Source organism: Hyaloscypha bicolor, assembly GCF_002865645.1.
Source record: "Hyaloscypha bicolor E unplaced genomic scaffold K444scaffold_44, whole genome shotgun sequence".
Lineage (NCBI taxonomy): Eukaryota > Fungi > Ascomycota > Leotiomycetes > Helotiales > Hyaloscyphaceae > Hyaloscypha > Hyaloscypha bicolor.
Genome location: NW_020194546.1, coordinates 363,998 through 386,645, shown reverse-complemented (window position 1 = coordinate 386,645; position 22,648 = coordinate 363,998). Strand labels below are relative to the sequence as shown.

The 22,648-nt window shown below is 48.6% G+C and overlaps 13 protein-coding genes across 13 annotated transcripts; 7 read left to right on the top strand and 6 right to left on the bottom strand.

Moving 5' to 3' along the window:
* Positions 1 to 575: 575 nt before the first annotated feature.
* Positions 576 to 1,564, top strand: K444DRAFT_641180 (uncharacterized protein; the record flags this gene model as incomplete). The annotated part of the gene is made up of 3 exons (XM_024884589.1): positions 576 to 578; positions 649 to 1,398; positions 1,448 to 1,564. 3 exons carry the CDS (start codon positions 576 to 578, stop codon positions 1,562 to 1,564), a joined length of 870 nt encoding a protein of 289 aa, XP_024741000.1.
* Positions 1,565 to 3,400: 1,836 nt separating this feature from the next.
* K444DRAFT_521764 (uncharacterized protein) lies at positions 3,401 to 4,754 on the top strand (the record flags this gene model as incomplete). Its single annotated transcript, XM_024874148.1, has 2 exons — positions 3,401 to 3,450; positions 3,536 to 4,754. 2 exons carry the CDS (start codon positions 3,401 to 3,403, stop codon positions 4,752 to 4,754), a joined length of 1,269 nt encoding a protein of 422 aa, XP_024740999.1.
* Positions 4,755 to 5,086: 332 nt separating this feature from the next.
* On the bottom strand, positions 5,087 to 6,207 carry K444DRAFT_641167 (Aldo/keto reductase; the record flags this gene model as incomplete). Its single annotated transcript, XM_024884586.1, has 4 exons — positions 5,087 to 5,476; positions 5,524 to 5,874; positions 5,926 to 6,058; positions 6,185 to 6,207. 4 exons carry the CDS (start codon positions 6,205 to 6,207, stop codon positions 5,087 to 5,089), a joined length of 897 nt encoding a protein of 298 aa, XP_024740998.1.
* Positions 6,208 to 6,644: 437 nt separating this feature from the next.
* K444DRAFT_555707 (uncharacterized protein) lies at positions 6,645 to 7,751 on the top strand (the record flags this gene model as incomplete). Its single annotated transcript, XM_024876715.1, has 2 exons — positions 6,645 to 7,117; positions 7,201 to 7,751. Coding segments are annotated over exons 1-2 (717 nt in total), but the record flags the coding sequence as incomplete, so codon positions are not given.
* Positions 7,752 to 8,699: 948 nt separating this feature from the next.
* K444DRAFT_555706 (HIT-like protein) lies at positions 8,700 to 9,715 on the top strand. The gene is made up of 2 exons (XM_024876714.1): positions 8,700 to 9,098; positions 9,178 to 9,715. Exons 1-2 carry the CDS (start codon positions 8,795 to 8,797, stop codon positions 9,387 to 9,389), a joined length of 516 nt encoding a protein of 171 aa, XP_024740996.1. The 5' UTR covers positions 8,700 to 8,794; the 3' UTR covers positions 9,390 to 9,715.
* A 459-nt stretch (positions 9,716 to 10,174) lies between these two features.
* On the bottom strand, positions 10,175 to 11,641 carry K444DRAFT_521683 (tRNA guanosine-2'-O-methyltransferase; the record flags this gene model as incomplete). The annotated part of the gene is made up of 4 exons (XM_024874141.1): positions 10,175 to 10,332; positions 10,381 to 10,586; positions 10,635 to 11,479; positions 11,528 to 11,641. The coding sequence occupies 4 exons, from the start codon at positions 11,639 to 11,641 to the stop codon at positions 10,175 to 10,177; spliced, it is 1,323 nt and encodes a 440-aa protein (XP_024740995.1).
* Positions 11,642 to 12,226: 585 nt separating this feature from the next.
* K444DRAFT_641163 (uncharacterized protein) lies at positions 12,227 to 13,555 on the top strand (the record flags this gene model as incomplete). The annotated part of the gene is made up of 6 exons (XM_024884585.1): positions 12,227 to 12,367; positions 12,415 to 12,559; positions 12,625 to 12,687; positions 12,747 to 12,848; positions 12,899 to 13,024; positions 13,077 to 13,555. The coding sequence occupies 6 exons, from the start codon at positions 12,227 to 12,229 to the stop codon at positions 13,553 to 13,555; spliced, it is 1,056 nt and encodes a 351-aa protein (XP_024740994.1).
* Positions 13,556 to 13,561: 6 nt separating this feature from the next.
* On the bottom strand, positions 13,562 to 14,422 carry K444DRAFT_314416 (putative ankyrin repeat-containing protein P1E11.10). The gene is made up of 2 exons (XM_024871826.1): positions 14,358 to 14,422; positions 13,562 to 14,262 (listed from the first exon to the last, which is right to left on the bottom strand). Exon 2 carries the CDS (start codon positions 14,210 to 14,212, stop codon positions 13,568 to 13,570), a length of 645 nt encoding a protein of 214 aa, XP_024740993.1. The 5' UTR covers positions 14,213 to 14,262; positions 14,358 to 14,422; the 3' UTR covers positions 13,562 to 13,567.
* A 405-nt stretch (positions 14,423 to 14,827) lies between these two features.
* K444DRAFT_521687 (tRNA ligase) lies at positions 14,828 to 17,372 on the top strand (the record flags this gene model as incomplete). The annotated part of the gene is made up of 3 exons (XM_024874143.1): positions 14,828 to 16,702; positions 16,757 to 17,068; positions 17,121 to 17,372. 3 exons carry the CDS (start codon positions 14,828 to 14,830, stop codon positions 17,370 to 17,372), a joined length of 2,439 nt encoding a protein of 812 aa, XP_024740992.1.
* Positions 17,373 to 17,585: 213 nt separating this feature from the next.
* On the bottom strand, positions 17,586 to 18,463 carry K444DRAFT_521700 (uncharacterized protein; the record flags this gene model as incomplete). The annotated part of the gene is made up of 3 exons (XM_024874145.1): positions 17,586 to 18,022; positions 18,075 to 18,339; positions 18,380 to 18,463. 3 exons carry the CDS (start codon positions 18,461 to 18,463, stop codon positions 17,586 to 17,588), a joined length of 786 nt encoding a protein of 261 aa, XP_024740991.1.
* Positions 18,464 to 19,219: 756 nt separating this feature from the next.
* Positions 19,220 to 19,646, bottom strand: K444DRAFT_583824 (uncharacterized protein; the record flags this gene model as incomplete). Its single annotated transcript, XM_024877843.1, has 1 exon — positions 19,220 to 19,646. Exon 1 carries the CDS (start codon positions 19,484 to 19,486, stop codon positions 19,220 to 19,222), a length of 267 nt encoding a protein of 88 aa, XP_024740990.1. The 5' UTR covers positions 19,487 to 19,646.
* A 191-nt stretch (positions 19,647 to 19,837) lies between these two features.
* On the top strand, positions 19,838 to 20,478 carry K444DRAFT_626312 (uncharacterized protein; the record flags this gene model as incomplete). The annotated part of the gene is made up of 3 exons (XM_024882630.1): positions 19,838 to 20,007; positions 20,062 to 20,342; positions 20,447 to 20,478. 3 exons carry the CDS (start codon positions 19,838 to 19,840, stop codon positions 20,476 to 20,478), a joined length of 483 nt encoding a protein of 160 aa, XP_024740989.1.
* A 197-nt stretch (positions 20,479 to 20,675) lies between these two features.
* On the bottom strand, positions 20,676 to 22,479 carry K444DRAFT_626311 (cytosolic Fe-S cluster assembly factor NAR1; the record flags this gene model as incomplete). Its single annotated transcript, XM_024882629.1, has 2 exons — positions 20,676 to 22,322; positions 22,372 to 22,479. The coding sequence occupies 2 exons, from the start codon at positions 22,477 to 22,479 to the stop codon at positions 20,676 to 20,678; spliced, it is 1,755 nt and encodes a 584-aa protein (XP_024740988.1).
* Positions 22,480 to 22,648: the final 169 nt, after the last annotated feature.

Sequence of the window (22,648 nt, the reverse complement as noted above, 5' to 3'; positions counted from 1 at the left end):
CATCTGAAAGCGTTACATGAGTGCATCACAAGTCGGTTGGTCTGTCTGGCAGGGCCCGGATCTGAGATACTCCTGCAGACCCCACAAAGCATGATCCTTGTGGAGGAATTTACAGAAATTCTGCAGCAACGAATGGGATGCTCATCCTCAGATGGCCTCAAGTGCGGATCAATTTAGAAGTCCAAGTCAGTTCGAGAATTTGACTCTTGAGAGAAAAAAATCAATCCGAGTTCGCTCTCTATCAAGCTTCATTATTAGAGTTGTTCCAGCTCAGCTCGGGCCGCTCAGTGTCCGTGACTCAAACCGATAAACTAACTGATTTGCAACCCCTGTCGATGTTCTCGACCTCCAAAAGAAAATGCCCACAACGCATCATTCATACAGAGCATGCTTCTAGCACAGCTATACTAACAATCGTTGCCCCATTTGATAGCACGCTCTTTAGTACATTGTTTATTGGCAGGGAATTGTATTCATAACGTGCTGGGCGAGGGAGGGAGCCCGCGCAACTGGTTATCGTTGGTTACTCCTCACTGCGCTGCACAAGATAATATTTTGCCACAAAATTGTGCGCAATGGTATGATTCCCGAGCACTCTTTTCGTCATCAGCTATAACTTCAATAAGTACATGGCTAACCTATATCCAGGGCTGCTGTGCCTCCACCCCCTCATCCTCCTCCTCTCCTTACCCCACTCAAGGCCCCAATTCCTCTTCCCGTGCTGCCATCAACACCTCCCAACCACAATCACAAGCTGCTATCCAGAGACCCTCGACTCACGCTTCTAGCCACAGCAATAGACACCACCAGGCCCCTCTCGCCAAGCACATTAATAAACCCCTCAGACTCCATGTCTGGAGAAGCACACAACCTCGCGTCTGGACCCGCAAAGAGCTTGATCGTGAGCGGACAGAATTCTTCGACACCCGGGTGACTGGGCGTCCTGAAGTATGGCAGACGATACAACAAGTCTTAGAGTTGTTATGGAGTGGCGGTGACGAGGGGGATACTGATGGTGGACTCGGCACTGCACAGCAGATACTAGATGCCGCTGATATCACGATACCGACCGGCGATTTGGCAACTGGTGGAGTGTACGACAGTCTTGGGGCTCATTATTCCCTGCCTGAGTATATTGTTTCGGATCCGGAGAATATAGCCGAGCTGCCAGCAAGGAACAGCAACGAGGACAAGAATGGCGAGGAGGCGGAAGACAACTTGGATGCAGATGAGATCTTACGGCGAAGACAAGAAAAAGGCAAAGCTGTTGTTAATGCTGAAGATTTGATAAACATTCGAGTCAAAGTATCAGATCGTGAGGAGACTCCTCTCAAGGTCACGATCAGCAAGGAAGATAATGCTCGAATTGTGGCCCTGAAGATTCTTGAGGAAGCAAGTGTAAGGTTACCAAGTCATCCCAGGGATCTCGAACTAATTACCTGTGCAGCTCCCATTATCACGGCGCATCAAAATTGCCTACATGGGCAAGATTATGGATGAAGACAAGACGTTAGCAGCCCAAGGATGGAAGCAGGAGCATATCTTGAATGCATGGGTGTTCTGATGAACGCGGATGAACTAATTGTCGAATGAGGTTGTATATATGCATCATTGGGTCTTTTCGAGCCCTTGGAGAGTCACACAGTGCGTTTCACGGCATGGAACATTGGCTACGGTATACCCCGGCGTTTGAGGTCTTTTTTCGAATTACTGGGTTCCAGAGAGCATCAAGCATTTTAGCGTGCTGTCTTACATATTGTGGTTATTATAATTCTTTAATACGCATCCTCCAGCTGTCAATTTGGCAGCTAGACTTCAACCCTTCCTATCTTTCATGGTCGCGGGGTGACAGTGACTTCACATCGAGGGAAAATACATTTTCACTAGGCAAAGCAAAATAATCAAGGAGCAGGAAAAAATTGTGATCATTAATCTTCTATCTGCACCAAGACCCAACAACCTAACATCGACGTGAGATCTGGAAGATATGAGTTAGCGCATAGCTGTACTGGAACATTAACATGCATTGTAAATATGAACGTGAGTAACTATCTCAGTTCTCCAAAGTGAAATATATGTTTCGTCAATGAGATAGACTCGGAAAGAACACAGCGAATATTTGGATTCATCAGAGCTAAAGGGATGGCACTCATAAGGAGAAGGGGATGCTCACGCTTTGATTAAACATCAGTTGTTCCGAGGCCATACAGTACCTAAACAGAAACCGAGAGAGTGTTAGCAGTGTTCTCCTTCCGACACATGCAGCTTTATATCCACAAATTACAAAGAACCAAAACAAATTTCAGGCTAGTAGAATGTCAGCAGTGTTTTATGATACTTTGGCTTAGCTCTGCATACCTCATTAAATCAGAATTTTGTGATACATTCATATGCAAACAGAGTTGCTCTTATAGTGTGAATAACAATTTCATCATTTGATGTAATGGTTTTGAGGAGACGAAAGGGCAATCAATCTTTTTACCTAACGAGAAGACTGTTAGCATCAATCTCGGACTTAGAGCGTAATATATTGATCTCAATCATTATTCATTGAGTCAGTTGACGAGTTCTCAACAAGCACTTCCTGTCCATCTACCATCACAAGGTTTGTACGCCCTGCTTTTGATGAGAGTAGAAGGAGGAGTGCGCAGTCTGTCCGCCCGTTCGTTCAAAGTTCGTCATGGAATGCATAGGCTCGAGGAGATGTAGAAATGGATGTGTACCTGGATGGCAATGGTATTAGTGAAGATCTCCCAAGAAGTTGAAAATAGAGCTTGAAAGATATGAAGGGTACGTCAGACAAGGCTGAAACTAGACAGGATCTACATGATAACTTCAGAATGAGGAATTCCTATTATTGTCACTTGTTCATCACCCCTTCAGGCACACCGAAAAGAGAAGAAATTTGTTCCCACGAACCTTTTGACTAGTATCGAAGATATCGGAGCTTTGTCGAAGCGTGCTCGGTCCCTGTAGAGGATTAGCACATGTCCAATCGCTTGTCTGAGTGCTTCGATGTGTAGGGTCTGTGTCAGGATAAAATGTACAAATCCTCATGGTTGGTAGGAGTTGGATTGTTCAAAATGTGTTTCTCTCATCATTGTGTCAATGCCGGAAAGTAGAATAGACAAACTTACAAATTGCGTAACACGAGAGCATTGCTTTTGCCGCACTGCCCAGCTCGGAGCTGAGGGTTGGTGATATTATTGAAGGAAGTTGAAAGGAAATTTTGCGGTTCGCTTGACTTTACAAAATAGCAAGCTCGGCGCTAACGAGTAAGCATGCTAGCGCTGCAGCCGCGCCACCTGTGGCTTAAGGTGGCAATTCTCCCCAGCACCATCAATACCTCTCCCTCATATCTCCAGCATTTAACGCAGAAGCATTTGGGCAGTTTGGCACCATGGCGCCTTCCGCTGGCTTATGGGCCCCCTTAGCTATGAGGGTCATGAAGTAAGTTAATTCAGCTCTCAAGACGGACATGTTTCTCTTGGCCTGGATCCCCGCCGCGTCATTAAGTCGATTGACAACCATCCAGGCATGCCTTGAAAAAGACCTCGAATCTTATTAAAGTTCGCGTTGCGGAGTTTGCACGTCTCAATGGCAAGCTTCAACCTGTACTCGTTCGATCGTCCCCACGGCACCCAATCCACCCGGCTGCCCTCCTTCGCCAGAGCAAGGGGCGATGGTACACAACTCATTCTACAATCAACGCAGCCGTGCGTAGGTTCATGAGTACTAGCCGGGACGCTGTCAAATACAGCCGAGCATCGTTTCCAAAGTCAGCTACAGCTACTGCCGTCTCTCGATTGACAACCAGAGCTCCCTTTGCTTCGACTCTCAGACCGAACCTTACCGGTGGCACCTTTCCAAGAACATCCGGAGGATATAGCTTAGGCGGAGGACGGACTGGGGGAGCACGTTACTTCTCCCATACTCCAGCCGCACCTGCACAGGTTGTTAACAATGTTTCGGCGGCCGTTCGAGCATTTTGGCTTTCCGGCCAAAAGGCCCAATTCGATGGGATGACTGCTGCAGGAGGAAAGAGGTATCGTAACATCACAAATCTACAGGAAGAGACCAGCCGGAAGATGCGTTCTGCTCCAAGATCAGCCCCTGGCTCTTTCATTGACTTCCCAGTCAACCCTACAGTTACAGCACTTACTCCTCTGGGAGCACAATTCCCTTTCGGTTCTGCTATGGAGGTTTCCGCACCAAATTTGAACACCGAAGGTTTCTTGGATATCCTCTCCGTTGATTTCGCCCGCGCTCTGAAGGACCTCGCTGCTACAATGAACGATCTCAAGCGTTTATCATCTCTCGGTGATCTTCCTATCACTCTGGAACAGAAGTCTATTTTACGAGTTCGATTCCCTGGCTGCGATGCTGGCATTGTCGAGAGACTGTGCGATGAAGTAGGCGTACAGCGGGGTATCATCTATCAGGACGAGGATTTTGAAAGCAGTGCAGGAACTTACATGGCTTTGCTGTTCCCGTATGCTCCAACATCTGAACATACCTTGTCTTCGCCGGGTGGTTCCTTGCGTTCTCAATCTGGACATGACTTTGAAGAAGTCGAGGAAGAGATCCTGGATAATCCTTGGCTCGATAGCTGTGAGAGCATGGACGAGGTAAGCGAAGGAGAATCGGCCTACTTCAGTAAGCCGAGTCCACAACAGAACTCGTCAGATTATGAGGGTTTGGAGGGCATCTATCGGTTCATCGAGCAATGTGACAACAGCGCACGGAGGATATAGCTTTCGTCTCTGATTTCTTTTTTTCCCCTACATTTTGGCAATCTCGGGAATTCGTTCACATGAAATTGGACATTGGTTTCGGCGAGGAATATGCGGCTGGCATGGCGCATAGAACACTCGCTCACTTGTCTGGGACGACGAGATCAGTATCTCTCATGTTTAGTACACTGAATACAATTTGACAGCTCCAGCTAGCAAATATTATGATCTCTTCCCTTGCAGCGTGATCAATACATTTACGAAGCGGTATTCGGTTCTTGAAGGGGCCTGCAATGTGTTTAAAACTTTACAGTCTATTGAGTCCTAACCTAAGCTAATTCATAATTTCAAACCTATTCATCGTCCCCAAAGAAAACCTTCACTGGCAGCCAAGCATCACCGCAGACCTTGAAGCGTTCTGGCATGCTATCCAACTTCTTCAACTCATCCTCGGTCAAGTCCCACCCATCAAGCTCAAAGTTCGTCTCGATGCGCTCCTTGTTAACAGACTTGGGAATAACAGACCATCCTTTTTGAATACCCCATGCAAGTAGAACTTGTTGAGGAGTCTTGCCCTTAGCCTTGGCGAGGGTGAGGAGGGTCTCGTTTGAGTAAAGAGGCGAGTTCGTGCTGCCGAGGCAGGAGTAACCGGTGCTGTGGATGCCTTTAGAGGTGTTGTATTCGACGAGCTTTGGGGAAGGGTTATTCGGGTGGATCTCGATCTGGTTAACAGCAGGTACGATCTAAAATTGGTTAATAACAGCTATCTAGAGTGGAGGAGGTAAACCACCTTGCATGATGGGTCGTTGAGCAACTTCTCCAGATGCGTGATGCCGAAGTTGGAAACGCCAATATTCCGCACCTTACCAGTAGCGGGGAGCTTCTGCATTTCTTGCCACGTCTTGATGTAATCCCAATCTGGATGGTGCTTCTTCAAGTCGCTAGGATCGGTGGACGATGGCCAGTGGATCAGGTACAGATCAACGTAGTCAGTTCCTAGGGACTTCAAGGAGGAGTCAATCCCTTCCTGGACTCGCTTGTGCCAAGGGTTGTCCAGCTTGGTGGTTAACCAGATCTCTTCTCTGGGAACGCCAGAATTTTTAATTCCTCGCCCAACTTCTTCTTCATTGCCATAGGCAAGCTGTAGGCCAATTAGCTCGTTTTATTGAAAGGATCCGACTGGTTCACGAACCGCAGTGTCAATGTGGCGGTATCCTCTTCGAAGTGCAATCTCAACTGCCTTCTCCACCTCATGGGGTTTCGATTGCCATGTTCCAAGTCCAATTGCTGGGATCTTGGCCCCTGTGTTGAGGGTATACGTCTTCCTGGAAGCAAAGAGTTGTGAGCTATACGCACGTGCAGGTTGGAGTTGGTAGGCAATGTTGGCTAGTCTCCGCAGACTTCTGCTTTGACATGAATCGAATGCTCAGGATTTGTGCGGGGCAACTTACGAGGTAGCTTTAGTGGATGCCATATTTGCAATGATTCGTAGCGAGTAGGTAGTCTGGGAAGAACGAAAGGGAGAGGAAAAGGGAAACGTGGGGAAGGCTCAGGTACTTATACTCTGGCACAGGAAAAAGTTTCACTGCATGACGCCAAACAATTGGAGCGGCAGGGCAAGATCTTCTTTCGGACTATTCTTGTTTGAGAGGTGGTGACAGTTATCCCACCTTTCAGACCCGACACAACCCCGCCGGGTGAACCTCTCAACCTGTCAAAATGTTGCTCAAAGGAAAAGTCACCGGGAAACGAGGGGCAACGGCGCTACCGGTAGCTTGCTGGGGTGGGGCAAGCAGAAAGATGTGAGCTAAAAGTAGGATTCCACTTTAGGCTGAATAGGAAATCGGCATGCGCACAAATCGGATCAGAGAGCGGACAGCCCAGCCGTTGATGTCGTCTCCGATTTTGAGCTTCGTTGAAAGCCTTCACTCGCCAGCGACTTGTCGGATGGGACGGTGTTGCGGATGATTTATAACTGAGGTACTCCATGTACCAATATGCACACGAACGGGAAATGACTCCGGAGACTTCCTCGTTGGTGGAACTGGGTCTGGTGGGTTCAGAGAAAGTCAAAGTGAAGAGAAAGCCGACACCCCGCGTGATAAGCTCACACTTCGTTCTTTTCACACACCCCGAGCTTCCCGTCAAATCATGAACCCACACGACAAAGCACTTCAAGCCTCAAATCAACTCACCAACACCTCCGAGCACCGGAACCATGTCATCGGGATTTGTATCTGGAGGAACAACAGATGCCCCCATTGAGAGGAGCGATGAATGGCTAGCAGCGCAAAATGAACTTGAAGCCAATCGCCAGCACAAGGCTGAACAAGCAAGGCAAGCTGATGGACGGAGCTTGTATGAGACGCTAGAAGCCAATAAAGGTACCGCCATACACGGCCATTCTATCATCGCGTAAAGCTTCGGATCTTGGACTGATCACGCAGGGGTGCTTCGAACGAACTAGCTGCCAAACAAGAAGCATTCGAAGAAGCCAATCGACTTAAGAACCAATTCCGCGCCCTCGATCAGGATGAGGCTGAATTTCTGGACTCGGTGCTGGAGAGTACTCGAAAAGAAGAGGAACGAGTGAAGCGGGAGACTGCAGAGGGACTGGCATTTTTCCGGCAACAGCAAGAGGAGGCCGACAAGAAGGCGCGGAGAGGGAGTGAGGGGGCAGCCATTGAGGAAGGGTCGCCCACGCTGGGGGAAGAATCGTGGGTTGCTGGTGGAAGAAAGCGCAAGCGGGCGAAGGAGAAGGAAGGGCTGAAAGGAGTGAAGATTCGAAGATCATCAACGTCCACCGAAACTGCCCAGCCCAGCCAGGCAAACCCTCCCACGCCTTCCTCTCCGGGTAGTCCTACTTTGAAAGGGACCCAGACCGCAAAACCATCAGCTCGGCTCCACAAAGCCCAAGAATCACAAGGCCCGAAATCAGAAAGTCCCGCGGTTGACAAGAAGCCACCAGCTCCGGCGAAGGGGGGACTGGTTGATTATGGTTCCGACGAGGACGACGATTGGTGATTTCTCTTTGCTACTTTGATTCGTCGCACATATTAGGGCGCTGGTAGGTGGATTTGGTCCCATGCAAAATTATTCGAGAGCAAAACTGGAGATCTATCAATGCTCGTTCTCGTCATTTGGAGAGCGTAGAATCACCAAATCCAGCATGATTTCGTTGAAGTCTAACGCCAGCTCATTTTTGCTGCATTCGTCATGGTAGTTGATCCCTGAGAACTTGATACATCTCAACCTCGCCGAGACGAAAGCCATTTTCCTGTGCTCACTTCCAAACCATTTTGATTCCTACACGTAGCGCAGCGGAGTCTCGTTTTCAGGATGCTTTCGACCTCTTATTTTCAGTTCATTTCGTAATGAGTCTGTCCTTTTCTATTTCTCCCCGTGAACTTCTCTTCCGTCTTCCATATGAGCAATGCTTCTGCTGAGTTGCCCATGCGACAAGTTTGATTATCTCCTTCCGGATGCCAATGCATTGTACGATAGTACACCCCAGACGAATGTTATTGGATTGGCAAAGACAGACATCGTTCTCTTTTGAAGAAGGCACTTGGACCAAAGGAGGTATAGGGTTATGCATAGGGTCCGATAAGCTTTTTAGCGATGAGACGATGGAGTATTCAGACTGAAGCAGTAATATCAACATTTGAGAAAGAAAGAAATCAATTGTGAGATGCTCGCACATCGAGTCGACCAGCTGGTTCTGAATCAAAATCCGAAATCAAGACAATCAGACTTTTGTATGAGTTGACTCACAAATTGCCAGCCTAGAATGGCACAGCATCTTAACACGGCTGGTATGGTCCTGGATATTGTTAGGTGACCTGAATTGTTAGATATGTATCAAGCTCTTCAAGTGTCTTTTACAACTACCCTGTACCCCTGTGTCGATCCTGGCCCCTATCTAGCCTCGGCACGCCAATAAAGCTGGATCACCATCTCGCGCACCGAAGCCCTCACCACCAACATCAGCGCATGCGCCCCGCGCTTCAGCAACAACAACGTCCTCTCCTAGGACGTCTCCTCCCCATTCCCTATCCAGGATGTCCTCCTGTCCCTTCTGTGACATAGCAGCAAACTACCCACCCAATACATCCTTCGAATCCAACCACGAGCGTGTGTCCCCTCCGGCTTTCGTCGTCCTGTCGACACCATTATGTATGGCATTCCTAGATATCATGCCATTATCACCTGGACATTTACTAGTTACCACGAGGAAGCATCATGGGAAGATCAGTGATGTGACGGAGGAGGAAGCGAGAGAATTGGGAGCTTGGCTGCCCAGATTGAGCAGAGTGCTTGCGAATGTCACTGGTGTTTGGGATTGGAATATTGTACAGAACAATGGTGAAGGTTCCTCTGTCACAAATTTGCACTATTTATTCAAAGACTTGTAAAGAAAGCGGTACTGATTCTTGTGCTACAGGAGCCGCAGCGGCGCAAGTTGTTCCCCATGTGCATTTTCACATCATCCCTCGGCCGTCATTAACACCGGAATTACGGAATAAATCATTTACAATGTTTGGGAGAGGCCAGAGGAGTGAGAGGGATGATGACGAGGCTGCTGCATTAGCAAGAAGTCTGAGGGAGGAATTGGCGGGAGAAATGGAGAGAATACAAAATAGGGAGAAGTTATAGGGGCCAGGAAATGGAAATGGCACGGAGATATCGAGATTGACTTAGATGGGTTTTTAGATCCGGGAGGTAGATTTTGGTAGGATAGATCAATGCTGCATTTTCTGGCGTTGGGCTTGTAAACTGCTGTAGGATACGAGTTCCTCCGAGAGGGCAGGGTCATGTTGTTAAGCAATTAAGGAGATATAGTCAGTGCTGGATAAATGCACTATGTTCGTTCGGGACAATGGCGGTGCACGAGTATGATGGACCAGTAGAGGACGAGTTTTCTGCGTGAGAGTTGTCCAGGATCAAAAGGTCACCAGACGCAATGCTATCATCATGACCAGAAATCCGGTTTGCCATTTCCGAGCAGGCTCGTTCCATTTTGAAGTAGCTTGATTCTTCAAGCTCTCGCGAATATGCCATGAGCCTAGGACGGGACATTCCATATGTAGCGAAACTTTCCCATGTTAATCTCCCCACCAAAGTTCAAAGCTCATCCCAAGTCATCTTTCTTCGCCTGTCCAGGCTAGGTTTGGTTTCGTATTTGAGCATCTTTTCGGACTTCAACGAGAAACTGCCGAATGCACGCCGTTGTTTTCCCGTACTCATTGGAGTGTCTCAAAGCATCTCTGGATTTCCCAAGTCATGAGGGTCATCGGACGCTACAAATTCCCCCGCGTTCTGTGGGCCATTGGAATAATAAAACGGTGAGGCACTTCACCAGCAGATGAATGAGGTCCTTGGAAGCTCTCGTTTCAGTCAATCCAGTCAACTGAGCTGGGAGTTGGTTTGCTCTCAGCTTTTCACCTGAACGCTGCCTTGAATCCTTGGAAGTAACCTTTTCTGAACGGATTGAGATCATTGGCATTTACACCGTTTTCCTTGACTCTCTGCTCACGAGAGGTAGTGGCTACAACCTCGGAGTCTGGGATCCTTTTGTAAGTGATGAGCCTCCTGGACCCTTGTCAGGAGTTAGCTTGGCCTCAGGCAATTGGTCTCCGGAACTTACATCTGTTGAAGGCCTGCGTACAGACGCTAGTGATTTGAAGGCATGGATGCGCTGGAATATGAATCTCTTGATCTTGATCATTTGCAGTTGGCATCCAGAAAGATAGTCGGCCATTGTCGACTAGTGACAGGGCCGCAAAGTCTAGGATATCATCAAGCATCGCTAGAAAGCCGTAGGGTTTTTTTGGAGGAATGTATGCCTCTTCCCTGCCTAGACTTCAGCATTGGTTTCCAATCACGAATCAGGCTACTCACATGTGGTGAGCCTTTCCATCTCGAAACACAGGCTCTTTGCCCTTTGTTGGATCTCTACTACCCAAAACTTTCAGGCCCTCTCGGACTCCATAGGGGGGGTCACAAACAATACCATCGAACATTCTCGCTGCTCTGAGAGGCGTATTGGTCAGGTCTGCCACGAAACTATCGCCGAAATTGTCTGTGAGTTTGTACTGGACGAAGTTGGCCAACAAATTTGTCTTTCCCCTTCCCCTAATACTACGTCCATCGATGTCACTTCCGAATGCCAGAGCACCGAAATGCGCACATGCTACTGGGAAACTACCAGAGCCAACGAATGGATCGTAGAACAGCTTACCCGGTGCAGCTAATGTAATATTGGCCGTGATCAATGCCAACTCGGCATCCATGGACGTAGTGCAGATGTATTTCCGCTTCTTCAAGTCATACTTGCCAATGACCTCTCTGTCACTTCCGCCAAGAAATCTTCCCAAGTGGACTGACTGTGGCGCATGGACACCAAGAGCGGCTGCATCGAATTGCCATTCCTCTGAGATGCAGAACTCCTGCTCTGCGCCTTTCATCTTGATTGGTCCTTCAAATCCAAGGAAGCGGAAACCTTCAATCAGTTTTCGTTGCTCCGTAGTAGACCGGGAGCCTTGAAATGAATCGACAGTGAACTTGAAAGAGGATTCCTTGTACAGTGGCCACAGGTGCTGCGAGATTGCTCGAACATTGTCGTGAAGGTCTTCAAAGGTTGAGCCGTTCCCCCAAACCTCATAGATGGCTTTTGCGAGAATGGATCTTTGAACCAATCTAATGGCTGCATCTCCAGATGACAGTTTCACAAAGCAGAATGGTGACTTGAACTTGTGAGCTTAAATCCGGACTGTAAGAGAAGAGCTACTTACGCTGGGGCTATAGGAAAGTACCTCCAGGTCGATGCCCTCAAGAACAGCCAGAGCTTTGATTTCTGCCAGACGGAAGGTCTCATGGACTTGTGTGAATCTGATCATGTACTCCATAGCGAAAGCAGGGAATCATCAGAATATTTTGATCCATGAGCCTGCAAGACGGTGCTCAAAATGAAAACGATTTACTGACTTAGAGAAGGGCCTTCAAAATGCAGAATTTTGAGGAACCACGGGAAGGCGGTGGGCCAAAGAAAAGGTTCTGCCGTTTTGTCGCGTATGGCGTAAGTGCCAGTTTTGCAGCGCAGATCAAGGCTACAGGCCCTGTAATTACAGGCTTTACCCACTATAAAAATGTCCCCTAAAGTGGAGCGTGCCTCGAGTTCTCGCAAAATCAATTATTACTACACTACTATGCCAGGTGATTACATCGAAGAAGAGATAAAAAAGATCATGCACAAAAATACACGAATATGCAACGCGATTGGAACTTTCGAAATAAAATAAAATTGTCGTCATCCGATACGTGGTTCTTCTTTGATTCAGTTGAATGTACCCAAGAAGTGAAGTCGAACTGGTGTCACAAGCCCTCGCGAACTTTATTCGAGCTCGCCCCACTGTGGGGTGAGAGAAGTGCCTGCGAGCCGACCTCAACCTCATTTAAACTCCTCCACCGCGATCACCAACTCGAAATTCACGATGCTAGATTTCCCCGCTGGAATCAAGAATGAAGCAAAGTGCAATGTTACCCATGGTACGATGGGCCATTTGGACCCCAAACAGCCACCAGTGAAGAGAAAACCGTTTGCTGCGATTTTGAGCCACGGCTTCGTCCAAAAGGTGCGTAGAGCATCCATATCGAATTTTCAAAATTGACCAGCACGTAGGCAGAGCTTATACTCCCGGAAGAGCTATATGAGATTATCAAGAACAACATCTCTTCCGAGTTCGTGAAGCCTGTGTACAGTCGTGTCATCCTGCCACTGAAGGCTCTTGTTGAGGGCGAATTTTTCAACGAGCACATCAAGAAAGGTGACTTAGCTTCCCTTATATTCATTATTTCTGTTCTTTCAGAAGTGTTCTAATTCAGGGCTTAGGCAATATTTTGATGCTCTCCGAGGGACGAGCTGGCGTGGACAATGTGTACTCATTGAAAGAAGGCATGGCTACCATTTACTTCGTGTCAGACTGGAATACTTTTAACGATCTTGGAATCCAGGCATCTTGACTTTACATCTGGATAAAGAGAGCTATGAACGAGCAGGCTTGGTCGGGAAACCGGAAGGTGTCAAAGGAAAGCGAGGAACCAAGCCCCGATGGGGTATGTTCCGGATCTGAATTTATGGACATGATCACTGACAAACGCAACAGTCGTCGAGATCAACCTCCGCCTTCCATCGATGCTTCATGGCAAAAAGGGGTTTGATAGAATTCTCTACGCATTCAAGAATATCCTCACCACACCCGTCACATGGCTTTTTCATGATCTTCGTGCAAGTATGTTGACTCTAAACTCCAATGTTAAGCTACATACTAATTGGTCATAAAGCTGTCGCCCCGGATCCTCTCGATGCTCACTTCCCTACGTGGAGGACTGTCTCCCCCGGGGCTTCCCAGTCCATCAAAGTCAAGATGCCTTCGGTCAAGCCCCCAACAGTGGTAGACCCGTCGTACGGTGCAGATTTCGAAGATTATGCGGTTGATATTCACGAATGGCTTTCTCTGGTTCTCCTCGAGAGTCCAAGGATAAACTCCGACGACAAAATCGATTCTTTTCTAACTCGTTATGTGCCACCAGGAGACTCGTTCAAGGATACCAAGCTCGTCAAAGTCACATGGCAGGGCTTTATGTCTCCGTCATGGGCCCATAAGATATTTGTCCAGATGTTGCTCGCTGTCCCTAAAGATGAATGGTTTGCATATTGTGTTGTTGGGTTTGGTGACGGCCCCTTGGGAGAAGGTAAGGTCTGTACAATACTGAAGCTTCCAGACGCACCAAACGAGTTCGTCTCATGGGAGATCTCATAGAGAGAAACTCAGTCAGCTCGTACGTTGGCGTACATCCCGCTCATTGACCTCTCCTCTCAGTGCTTCTGTGACAAGCTCTCTCAATTGTCTTTGGCCTTCCTCGCTTTGGAAATCCTCTCGTGCCGCAAGTTCCTCTATCCGCCGTCTGAATTCTGTGTCCACAACTTCTCCAACTTCTTCGGGCGCCATCGATCCAATGCTCACCGAGGCACCTTCGGGCAGAGGTGGAGGTGCATGTACCTCATTTGTGGCTGCTACACTGTGGACCCCGTTCACCTGTGCCTCGAGCTCCTTTACCCGCAGATATACCGCAACTTCTGGGAAATCGCCCTCCTCTACCAACTTCTCTCTTGCGGTTTTGCCTTCATCATTCCGAATTGTGATATCGGCGTGAAGTTCCTCGACTAGCAATTTTGCACAATCCATAGTTTCCGCAACGAAGAGAGCCGTCTCGCCATCCTCATCTTTCAAGTCAACGTTGACCTGGAACTCGTTCACAAGTGTTCGAAGCAAATCGAGGTGATTGTATGATGCAGCAGCATGCATGACAGAGTAGCCGTGGTCGTCTTGAGAGGAGGCTAGAGAAGGATTTGCTCGGAGAAGCGGGAGAAGTCGAGGGTCACTGTCGGCGGCCAGTAAGAAAGGGTTCGCTGCCATTGCAGCCGTTCTAGTACGGAATCGGCTGAAGGGGAAGATGGAGAAGCAGGCTTGGTAAGAAGTTAACTCGTGATTCGTGAGATTATGAGTTTTGAGGTTCTGCAAAATGTACAGCCAATCAAGGAAAGAAACTGGCGAGGCTGACTTTGTTGACTTCGAAAGGCGGCCGCTAGCTTGCAGTAAAGCCACTCAGGGCAGTTTCCAAACCACGAACAGCACAATGGCACTTGATCACTTCAGGGCTTCGCTTTTCAGCTTTTCCGCCAGGGGTTTAATTGTCCTATTCTATTCACTCTGAGGCACAGGTCCCGACTAAATTTCATGCCTGTTAGCCTCCTGAAGACAGCTCGGCGTGTGACTAATACTGCAAGCGCAATCCTTCCGAGGCTGAGCTTCATTAAATTTCGCACACCTACAAAAGCACCACAGTCTCCATTGATGGTCAGGTTCATACCATCCCTACGACAAGTTGCTTTCCCTCTCTTGAGTACTGCGCGTACCTGCTGTTCTACCATTGCAAGAGTTCGACGCCCTGTGTCCAGCTCTATTTATGTCAAATTTTCTGCCATATCGAACCCAACTTCCCAAGTCATCTACCAACGAAATCTCGCAATCATGGCTGGTCTTGGCGAGGCTCCATATGTCCCACAGGATGTACAAGAAGTTCAGACTCTTATTCAAAATCTTGAAGGCAGCACCAAGAAGGAGTCCAAAGCTTCTAGGAAGGCTTTCAGCTGTAAGAAGACTGCTTTCGACATAGCCAATTCTCCGGAGAAGATTACCGTCAATTCATGGCGGTTCCAAGACTGGGACTATAAGCGGGATGATCTTCCAACGTATGCCCGAGGACTATTTACTTCCAAGAACGAGAAAGGACAACCCGAGATCTGTATCCGTGGCTACGATAAGTTCTTCAACACTGAAGAGGTGAACGCTACCAAATGGCGAAATATCGAAAATAATACGAAAGGCCCATACGAGTTGAGTCTGAAGGAGAATGGATGCATCATCTTCATCAGCGGCCTGCATGACGGCACCTTGCTTGTTTGCAGCAAGCACTCGACTGGACCCCGAGGCGACGAGACGAAGAGCCATGCGGTTGCGGGAGAGCATTGGATCGACAAGCAATTGGCAGCCGTCGGCAAGTCGCGAGGAGACTTGGCCAGAGAACTGAGACGTAGAAATGCTACGGCCGTTGCTGAGCTCTGTGACGACGACTTCGAGGAGCATATCCTTGCTTACGCCGGAGACAATGCGGGCCTGTACCTTCATGGTATAAATATCAACATCCCTGAGTTTATGACATACTCTGGTCCTCAAGTTCAAGCTTTTGCTGAGGAGTGGGGTTTTCGGAAGACCGACTTTCTAGTTCTCGACGATATCCAGACAACAAAGACCTTCCTTGATCAGGTGGCAGAGACTGGTTCATATAATGGCCGCGACGTTGAAGGTTTTGTCATTCGCTGTAAATCCCAAGAGAAAGCTTCTGGCCATCTCGTGGATTGGTTCTTCAAATACAAATTTGAGGAGCCCTATCTGATGTATCGACAATGGCGTGAATGCACGAAGGCTTTGATTGCTGGCAAGCCACCTCGCTTCAAGAAGCATGTCAAGATTACTGAGGAATATTTACTCTATGCTAGGCGACAACTCGCTGAGAATCGAGGCATGGGCAAAGAATACGCCGCGAATCATGGCATTATCAAACTGAGAGATGACTTCTTGAAGGAGAAAAATTTGAAGGGTTCTGATATTATCAGAGCAGAGTATGCCATCACGGGAGGACCCCAAAAGGATGCTGCCAAAGACATCATCTTGGTTCCCATTGCGACTCTTGGTTGCGGAAAGACAACACTTGCTGTTGCACTGGTGCATCTTTTTGGGTGGGGTCACGTTCAAAACGACAACATCCAAGGCAAAGGCCGTCCTCCTCGATTTACGAAGGAGGTGTTGACACAATTGGAGCAGATGCCCGTTGTTTTTGCAGACCGGAACAACGCCCAGCGATATGAGCGTCAGCAGATTATTGGTGATGTCAAGACCCCCCATCCCGAGATTCGGCTCGTTGCTCTCAACTTTGTGCACACTCCGGACACAATTTCCAAGATTAGGGAAGTCACTCAGAACAGAGTTCTTTCCCGGGGCGACAACCACCAAACGATTCAGGCAGCTTCGGATCAAAATAAGGTTCTCGGAATCATGGAAGGCTTTATCCACCGTTTTGAGGCACTGGATCCATATGCACAACCGGACGACGGATTCGACGCTGTCATCGATCTGGACCCGACAGCCAACTCTAGGCACAATTTGGAAACCGTTATTAGCCAACTCAGTGAGCTATTTCCAAAGCTCATTAACGACATGCCTTCCAGCGAGGATCTCGATGATGCGATTAACGTTGCCCTCAGCGATTATAAGCCGGACATTCGACATACGATTGGAGATCGAGGGCCAAAAAACAATAAAAATAACAAGAAGGGCCAACAATTTGTAAGTCCATTCTCACGAAAGCCTGATATTCATGGCCACTGATGTCTCTCATAGAAGGAGCAGCCTCAGATTGCCAAGAGACCCAAGCCCCTCGAATATGTTTCCATCAATCTGCCAAAGACACCTATCCTTGAAGCCCTCGAGACAGCTTTCGCGTCTGTCTCATCAAACAAAGGCCGATTCTTCCGACAGCTCCAAGAGACTCGTAGAACCCAGCCCGAGTTCCACGTGACTCTAATCCATCGCGCTGCTTCAAAGGCACACCCAGAACTCTGGCAAAGATATACCGATATGCATTCTCAGTCTGGAGGCGATCCATGGAGCGGTGGAAGCAAGATGGGGCAGTGCAAGGTCTTGCTAGAGCGAGTAAGTAATACACTTCTTGGATCTGTCTGTCTGGTTCTGACATTCATTTTAGGTTGTATGGGACAATCGAATCATGGCCATTGTTGCTAGACTTGTCGATGAGGATGAGAACTGGGAGTGTGTGAACCAGGTCGCTCATGTCACTGTTGGAACCAGGGCCGACGATGTCAAACCAAAGGAGAGCAACGACTTGCTGAAGCGTTGGATTGAGGTCGGCAGTGGAGACGATTCTGGCATTGGTGAGGTTGCCATTGAGGGTCGGCTCATTGTTGATGGTACCGTCAAAGGTATCCTCTCTCGATGAAGAATGAATCATGAAGGGCGAACGGAAAGCATTATGACTGGATGGCGTAGGAAAACTTTTCCTGGCTATCAATTGGCAGTGTGATGGGAGCAGGAAAGGCAAATTTTGGTGCTCAGGTGTATGAAAAGCATGCAAGCATTCTAGAAGAGACACCTATACCAACAACCAAGACACCAAGACACCAATGGCTGTTGTTTTCGTGACACACCATATTTAGTCCTCCAAAGCAGGCAAGTCCCGCAACCTTCCCTTCTCATCACAACTAGCAAATCTCCACAGCCTCCAATTCCACGCAACAAAAGTCCTCTGCATAACCCACCAAACCAAACCAGGAATCTCTGGCCAACCTCTCCAAAGCCCATCTTCATACTCTACATCCAGATTCCGGAAAAAGAAAGGGACCCCACCTGTGATTGAGAGATGCAAGGGCGATTTCTTGGCTTCCAAGTTGATTCCGTCCAGGAAGCGAAACTGGGAGCCGAAACGAGAGAGGGAAAGGAGTGTTGGGATTTCGTCAGAGAGGTGGACGAGAAGGGTCGGTGCAAAGCTGTCGATAATTGCATTGAGGCGTGTGCCAGAGAAGACCTCAGGGGTTTGAGTGACTGAGTTTAGGTATTCTAAGTAGGCTTGCAGACCTGGGAGAAAGGCATCTTGTAGTTCAGTCAGCTAGTTTGTTCAAATTATTGTTTTGAGTTGACTAACGATGTTGCTGAACATTGGCTTCCATAAGGCCCCTCTCCCCGGTTTTGGCCTCAATCTGTGGAAAGAGGCTTGTGTCCTCTGATGTATGATGAGCATCGAGTACCTCGTACCAACATTTTGAGTAAGCAATGAAGTCAGCGTGGTCTTTCGGTTTTAGGTGTGTCGCCTGTCTGTAGATGCTGTTGAGGCCACGGATGATCACGTTGTGACTTAACGCCATGATACTAGCTCCTTCTACATATTGGTCGTATGGTTTCTGGGAGTTCTGTTATTGATGGGGGCTTGAGAACCCTGGAGGTGCTCACTGTCGCTATCTGGGCATGGACTGGTGTCTCGATGAGCTTGAACGGCCCATCAGCTAGACGGTCTTGTCTGATGGTTAGGGACATTCTGGATGTTGAAATAAAATTTCTGGGGCTTTCTAAGCGACTTCGACGTGCAATACAGGCTCGAAAAGTTCGCATAACTATGGACGAAAAGAAGTAGAGTCCTCGCCACAAGTATATAGAAACCTTTGAGATGACCTTACGCGTATTACGTGTGGCCTTGGCGAAATGGCTTGAAAGCCAGGTATAATAATTGAATACAGCAAATCATGAACCCTCGAACTGTGTTAGTGTTGGAATGCCTAAAGCCCCTGCATTCGTCGGTCCCGGTCAGGTCCCGAGAAAATGAAGGCTCCGAACTTTCGGAATATGCTTTTCAATCGGATGACGGAATAAAAAAAGCGCCGATGAACGAATGATAGTTCTAGGAAATAATCAACCCTATCGTTGGCTGCATATTGAGAGTTCCGGACCCAGGTATTTTCTTGTATCCTCGTTGTGACAGAGATATTGAGAGAGCACCCTCCCAGATCATTCGTTTGATCCCCAGAAGCAATATCTTTCTGACAGAAGTCCTTTTGTTCTTCGCAGACCTCGTAGGCGTTGGTTAAGTAAGGTGCTGTCGTTCGAACATGGACATCATGAAGGCCTGTTGTATACCATTATTGCGCCAGAAAACAGCCAAATTCCATCTGTATGCCTCTTAACTCCCATACGTCGTAGCATAATCATTTTTCATGCCCTCATGCCAAATTTCTGCTTTGAATCCCAGATCACGGTCCCTGAATCAGAGGATCGCCATATTTTGCTATGCTGCTATTAGTAGTCTTCCCACCTCAACCGGATAGAATTGCACTCACTATGGTCCCAGTTACGATCTAGAAGCTGGCTCTCAGCTCTCTCGTACTCGTCGTTGAACTTCTTGGTTTGCCAGCTGGATCCAGGAGCGCCAAAGTTAACCTTAGCACTATTGTCGCCGTTGGTGCGAGCGGGGTTTGCTGCTTGCTGGGAGCCTTGTGCTTGGGAGATATTTGTCGGCGAGAACATGATATGTTGCTCAGGGGGAGAATCGGGTATCTCCATCATGTCTTGATCTGAGTTCTCTGCTGCCTGTGGCTCGGAGGCTTGCTTTGACGCTGGACCATTTGTTAGCGATGATGTGTGATTCTTCTGCGGGGCAAGAAGCAGTCCTCGGCTTACAGGACATCTCTCAATGTAGTTTTGTGCTCACTGTGGTAGATTCTTGGTTTGGATTTGAGAAGTTGTTGAAGTCAAACTTCTGTTGATTTCGAGATGTTCTGTGCATGAGCGTGCCTGTCAGGGCTGCATGAACCCCACGGTTCGACTTCGACAGCCGAAGTTCGCTTCTCCATCACCAAAAGCCGTCACCCCTCCTTCCACCTTCCACTTACAACTCTCCAAAACGTACTTCGCAGAATGAGCAAGAAAAGTGCTGTCCCCGACGCATGGGACGACGATTGGGAATCACAAGCCGACAAAGCAGATGCTGCAGCTTCCGCTGCAAAGGCAGACGAGGAGGTCAAGATATCCAAGGCCGAACGCCTGGCAAAGCACGCTGAAACAAATAGAAAGCTGTGGGAATCTGCGTAAGTGTGCCTCTAGCAACTGTTGCAGGTATAATTTACTAATCAGTTTCGTAGGGAAGAGCCAGAAACCTTCCATTTCCTAGCAGCGCGCGACAATGTACCTCTCAAGTCGGAATTCAAACCTGCCCTTAAAGTTCTCAGTCGTAAACCAGCTCCTAAGGTAGTGCAGCGTGTCGACCCAGTTACTGGATTGGCCAAGATGACACTGGAAGACGAAGATGATGAAGGGGAGCAGCAGAAGGATCAGCCAAGTCCGGAAGAACTTCGATTGAAGGCCCAGCGAGAGCGCGAGGAGAAGCAGAGGAGATATGACGAAGCTCGCGCAAGGATACTAGGTACCCCGTCAGGAACTTCGTCTCCTGGAACCACTACTCCGCCAACAGAAGAGAGCAAGCCAAATCGGAGCAGAGGTCGAGGGAGAGGTAATGGACGACAACAGGATCAACGACCAGCAAGTCAATCCAGCAATAAAGAGTTATTTGAACCCAACTATACGCCAAAGCCAGGAGTCACTATTCAAAAGCGGAATGGGGAAGGTTCACGGTCAGGGCAAACCACACCTCGCGACGATGACCAAGTCATTCGCACACCCAGAGGACCAGATGGAAGCGGCAAGGGGTTTGGGTTTGCGAATAGGGGCGGCAAAGCGAGTTGATTTCTGCTCTAGATTACCAACCGCCACCGATCTTCCCAGCGATCTCTACCACCCTCTCGGTATTACCGGCTTTTTTCCCCACATCACTGACTACCTCACGATAGCTGGTATATACCAGTCTTTCCAAGTCTATGCCCGTCGTGGCTGCCCAATGAGCTAGGGTATCTCTAATATGCGAAGGAGAAATTCCATCTCCAACATTGTTACGGTCATCCGGGATCGCCGCTTCTTCGCCAGTATCCTCTCCTCCGGAAAAGTATGCCTCGTCAACTTGAGCTAGCCACCCCTTCTGCTCTTGGGTCCCTGGCTTGACAGCGCTGGTCTCGCGGCCGGTAATCACCGGATCGTCAACCTTGATCTGACCACCCCCGTTGGTGCACCCACCGGGACAGGCCATGACTTCGATGTAGGCAAAATCCGGTCCGATTTGCTTCCCACCAGATTTCCTGGCGCTCCCAACAGGCTTACCACCGGGCATACGAGAAGCCTTGGCTGGTTTAAAACGTCGGACCAGGTTCTGGATATTGCGAAATCCGTAATACCGGGCCGCCTTGAACAAAGTCTCGCCTTCTCCAGATGTCACAGTATATTCTAATACGTCTGCATTCCTGCCTCTGGTGGTCTGAATAGTTGCACCTTGGTGTTGGGATGCAAAGTACTGAAGGATATAATAGAGGTTTCCCCCTGAAGTCCCAGCGGCCGGGACGTTGTTCTTTCGCCGCCGGGGAGGCGGGAAAAGGAAGGAATCTATCTTTGCGTCTGGGAATGGCACTCGTGCAGAGAGTGGTGTACGAGGCAGTTTGGCGAAGTCAACCCGTCTCGAGTCTGCCAACATGAGCAGCTCTTTGCTAGTGATCACGCAATCAACATCTCGAATACCTCGAATACCAGTTCCTTCCCATACGGCGTCTGTGAGTTCTTCTCGACTAGCTTCCAGCTTCTTATCAAAGCATGGCATTATGGCGACATGCCATATCCTACCCGGAGAAATTCCAAGTTTTCGACTGAGAGTCGTCTTTAATAAAGTTCCCATCAATGCTTGAGGTGACTTCAACCGTGATAAATGTGGCAGGACGTGAGGATGCGTCTTCTCGGCATAGCATATCCATCCAGGACAAGATGAGGTCAATATCGGTTTTGAGGACTGTTTCTTGGCTGCTCCATTTTCGACCGCATTCGACTTGCCCTCTCTAGCTAACAGCGAAACCATTACTTCGTCGGCTCCAAGCACCAGGCATGCCTCCCTGGCAACGTTCGTATCTACGACCCATTGAAAGCCGTTTCTGTAGACTGCTCTACTTTTGATCCCTTTCGGGCCACTTAATAATTGCTCGATCATGAAACCAGCCTCCCGCTCAGTAACTCCGAATGTAGCAGCGATACTCGCTCTTGACTGCGGACTAACACTCGCGACGTATATTCGGCCTCCGCTCTCGAGATTCTCTATTCCAATACCAGCCCCAGTCGTGTTGTCTCGTAGTCGAAGAGCAGGGCCCGAGTCGAGTTCTTGGAGCACTTCGGCGTGTGATTGCATAGATACGAGGACAGCTTCTGCGGATGTGACACAGCCTGAACATGCTAGACAATCTGTGAGGGAGATTTGGGCAGGTGGGAGGTCCGTAGGAGGGGCTTCAGTGTTGAAGCTCACTTCGTACTCGTTCTGGTTGAAGAAGTCAGACATGTTCAGTAGCACAGGAGGTAAAGCTTACACTCTCATTCATAGGCTTGGCGGCAGGTAAAGTCTCGACTGGTTTGATGCATGCAACACCTGGGGAAATAAAGTCATTCAGGTCATCTGCAGAAAGAATGGCCGACATTGTCACTCCTGCGAACGCTGAACGCGCCGCTGAATCTTTGTGTCGTGGTCCTGACCAGTATGCAGAACAGCGTGTCGAGCAGACTTATTCCGAATGTTGTCCTATGTGCAGTCCTGGGAGATGTCGAGGTTCAAAGCGATCGCGAGGAAATTTGTTTATAATCAGAGCC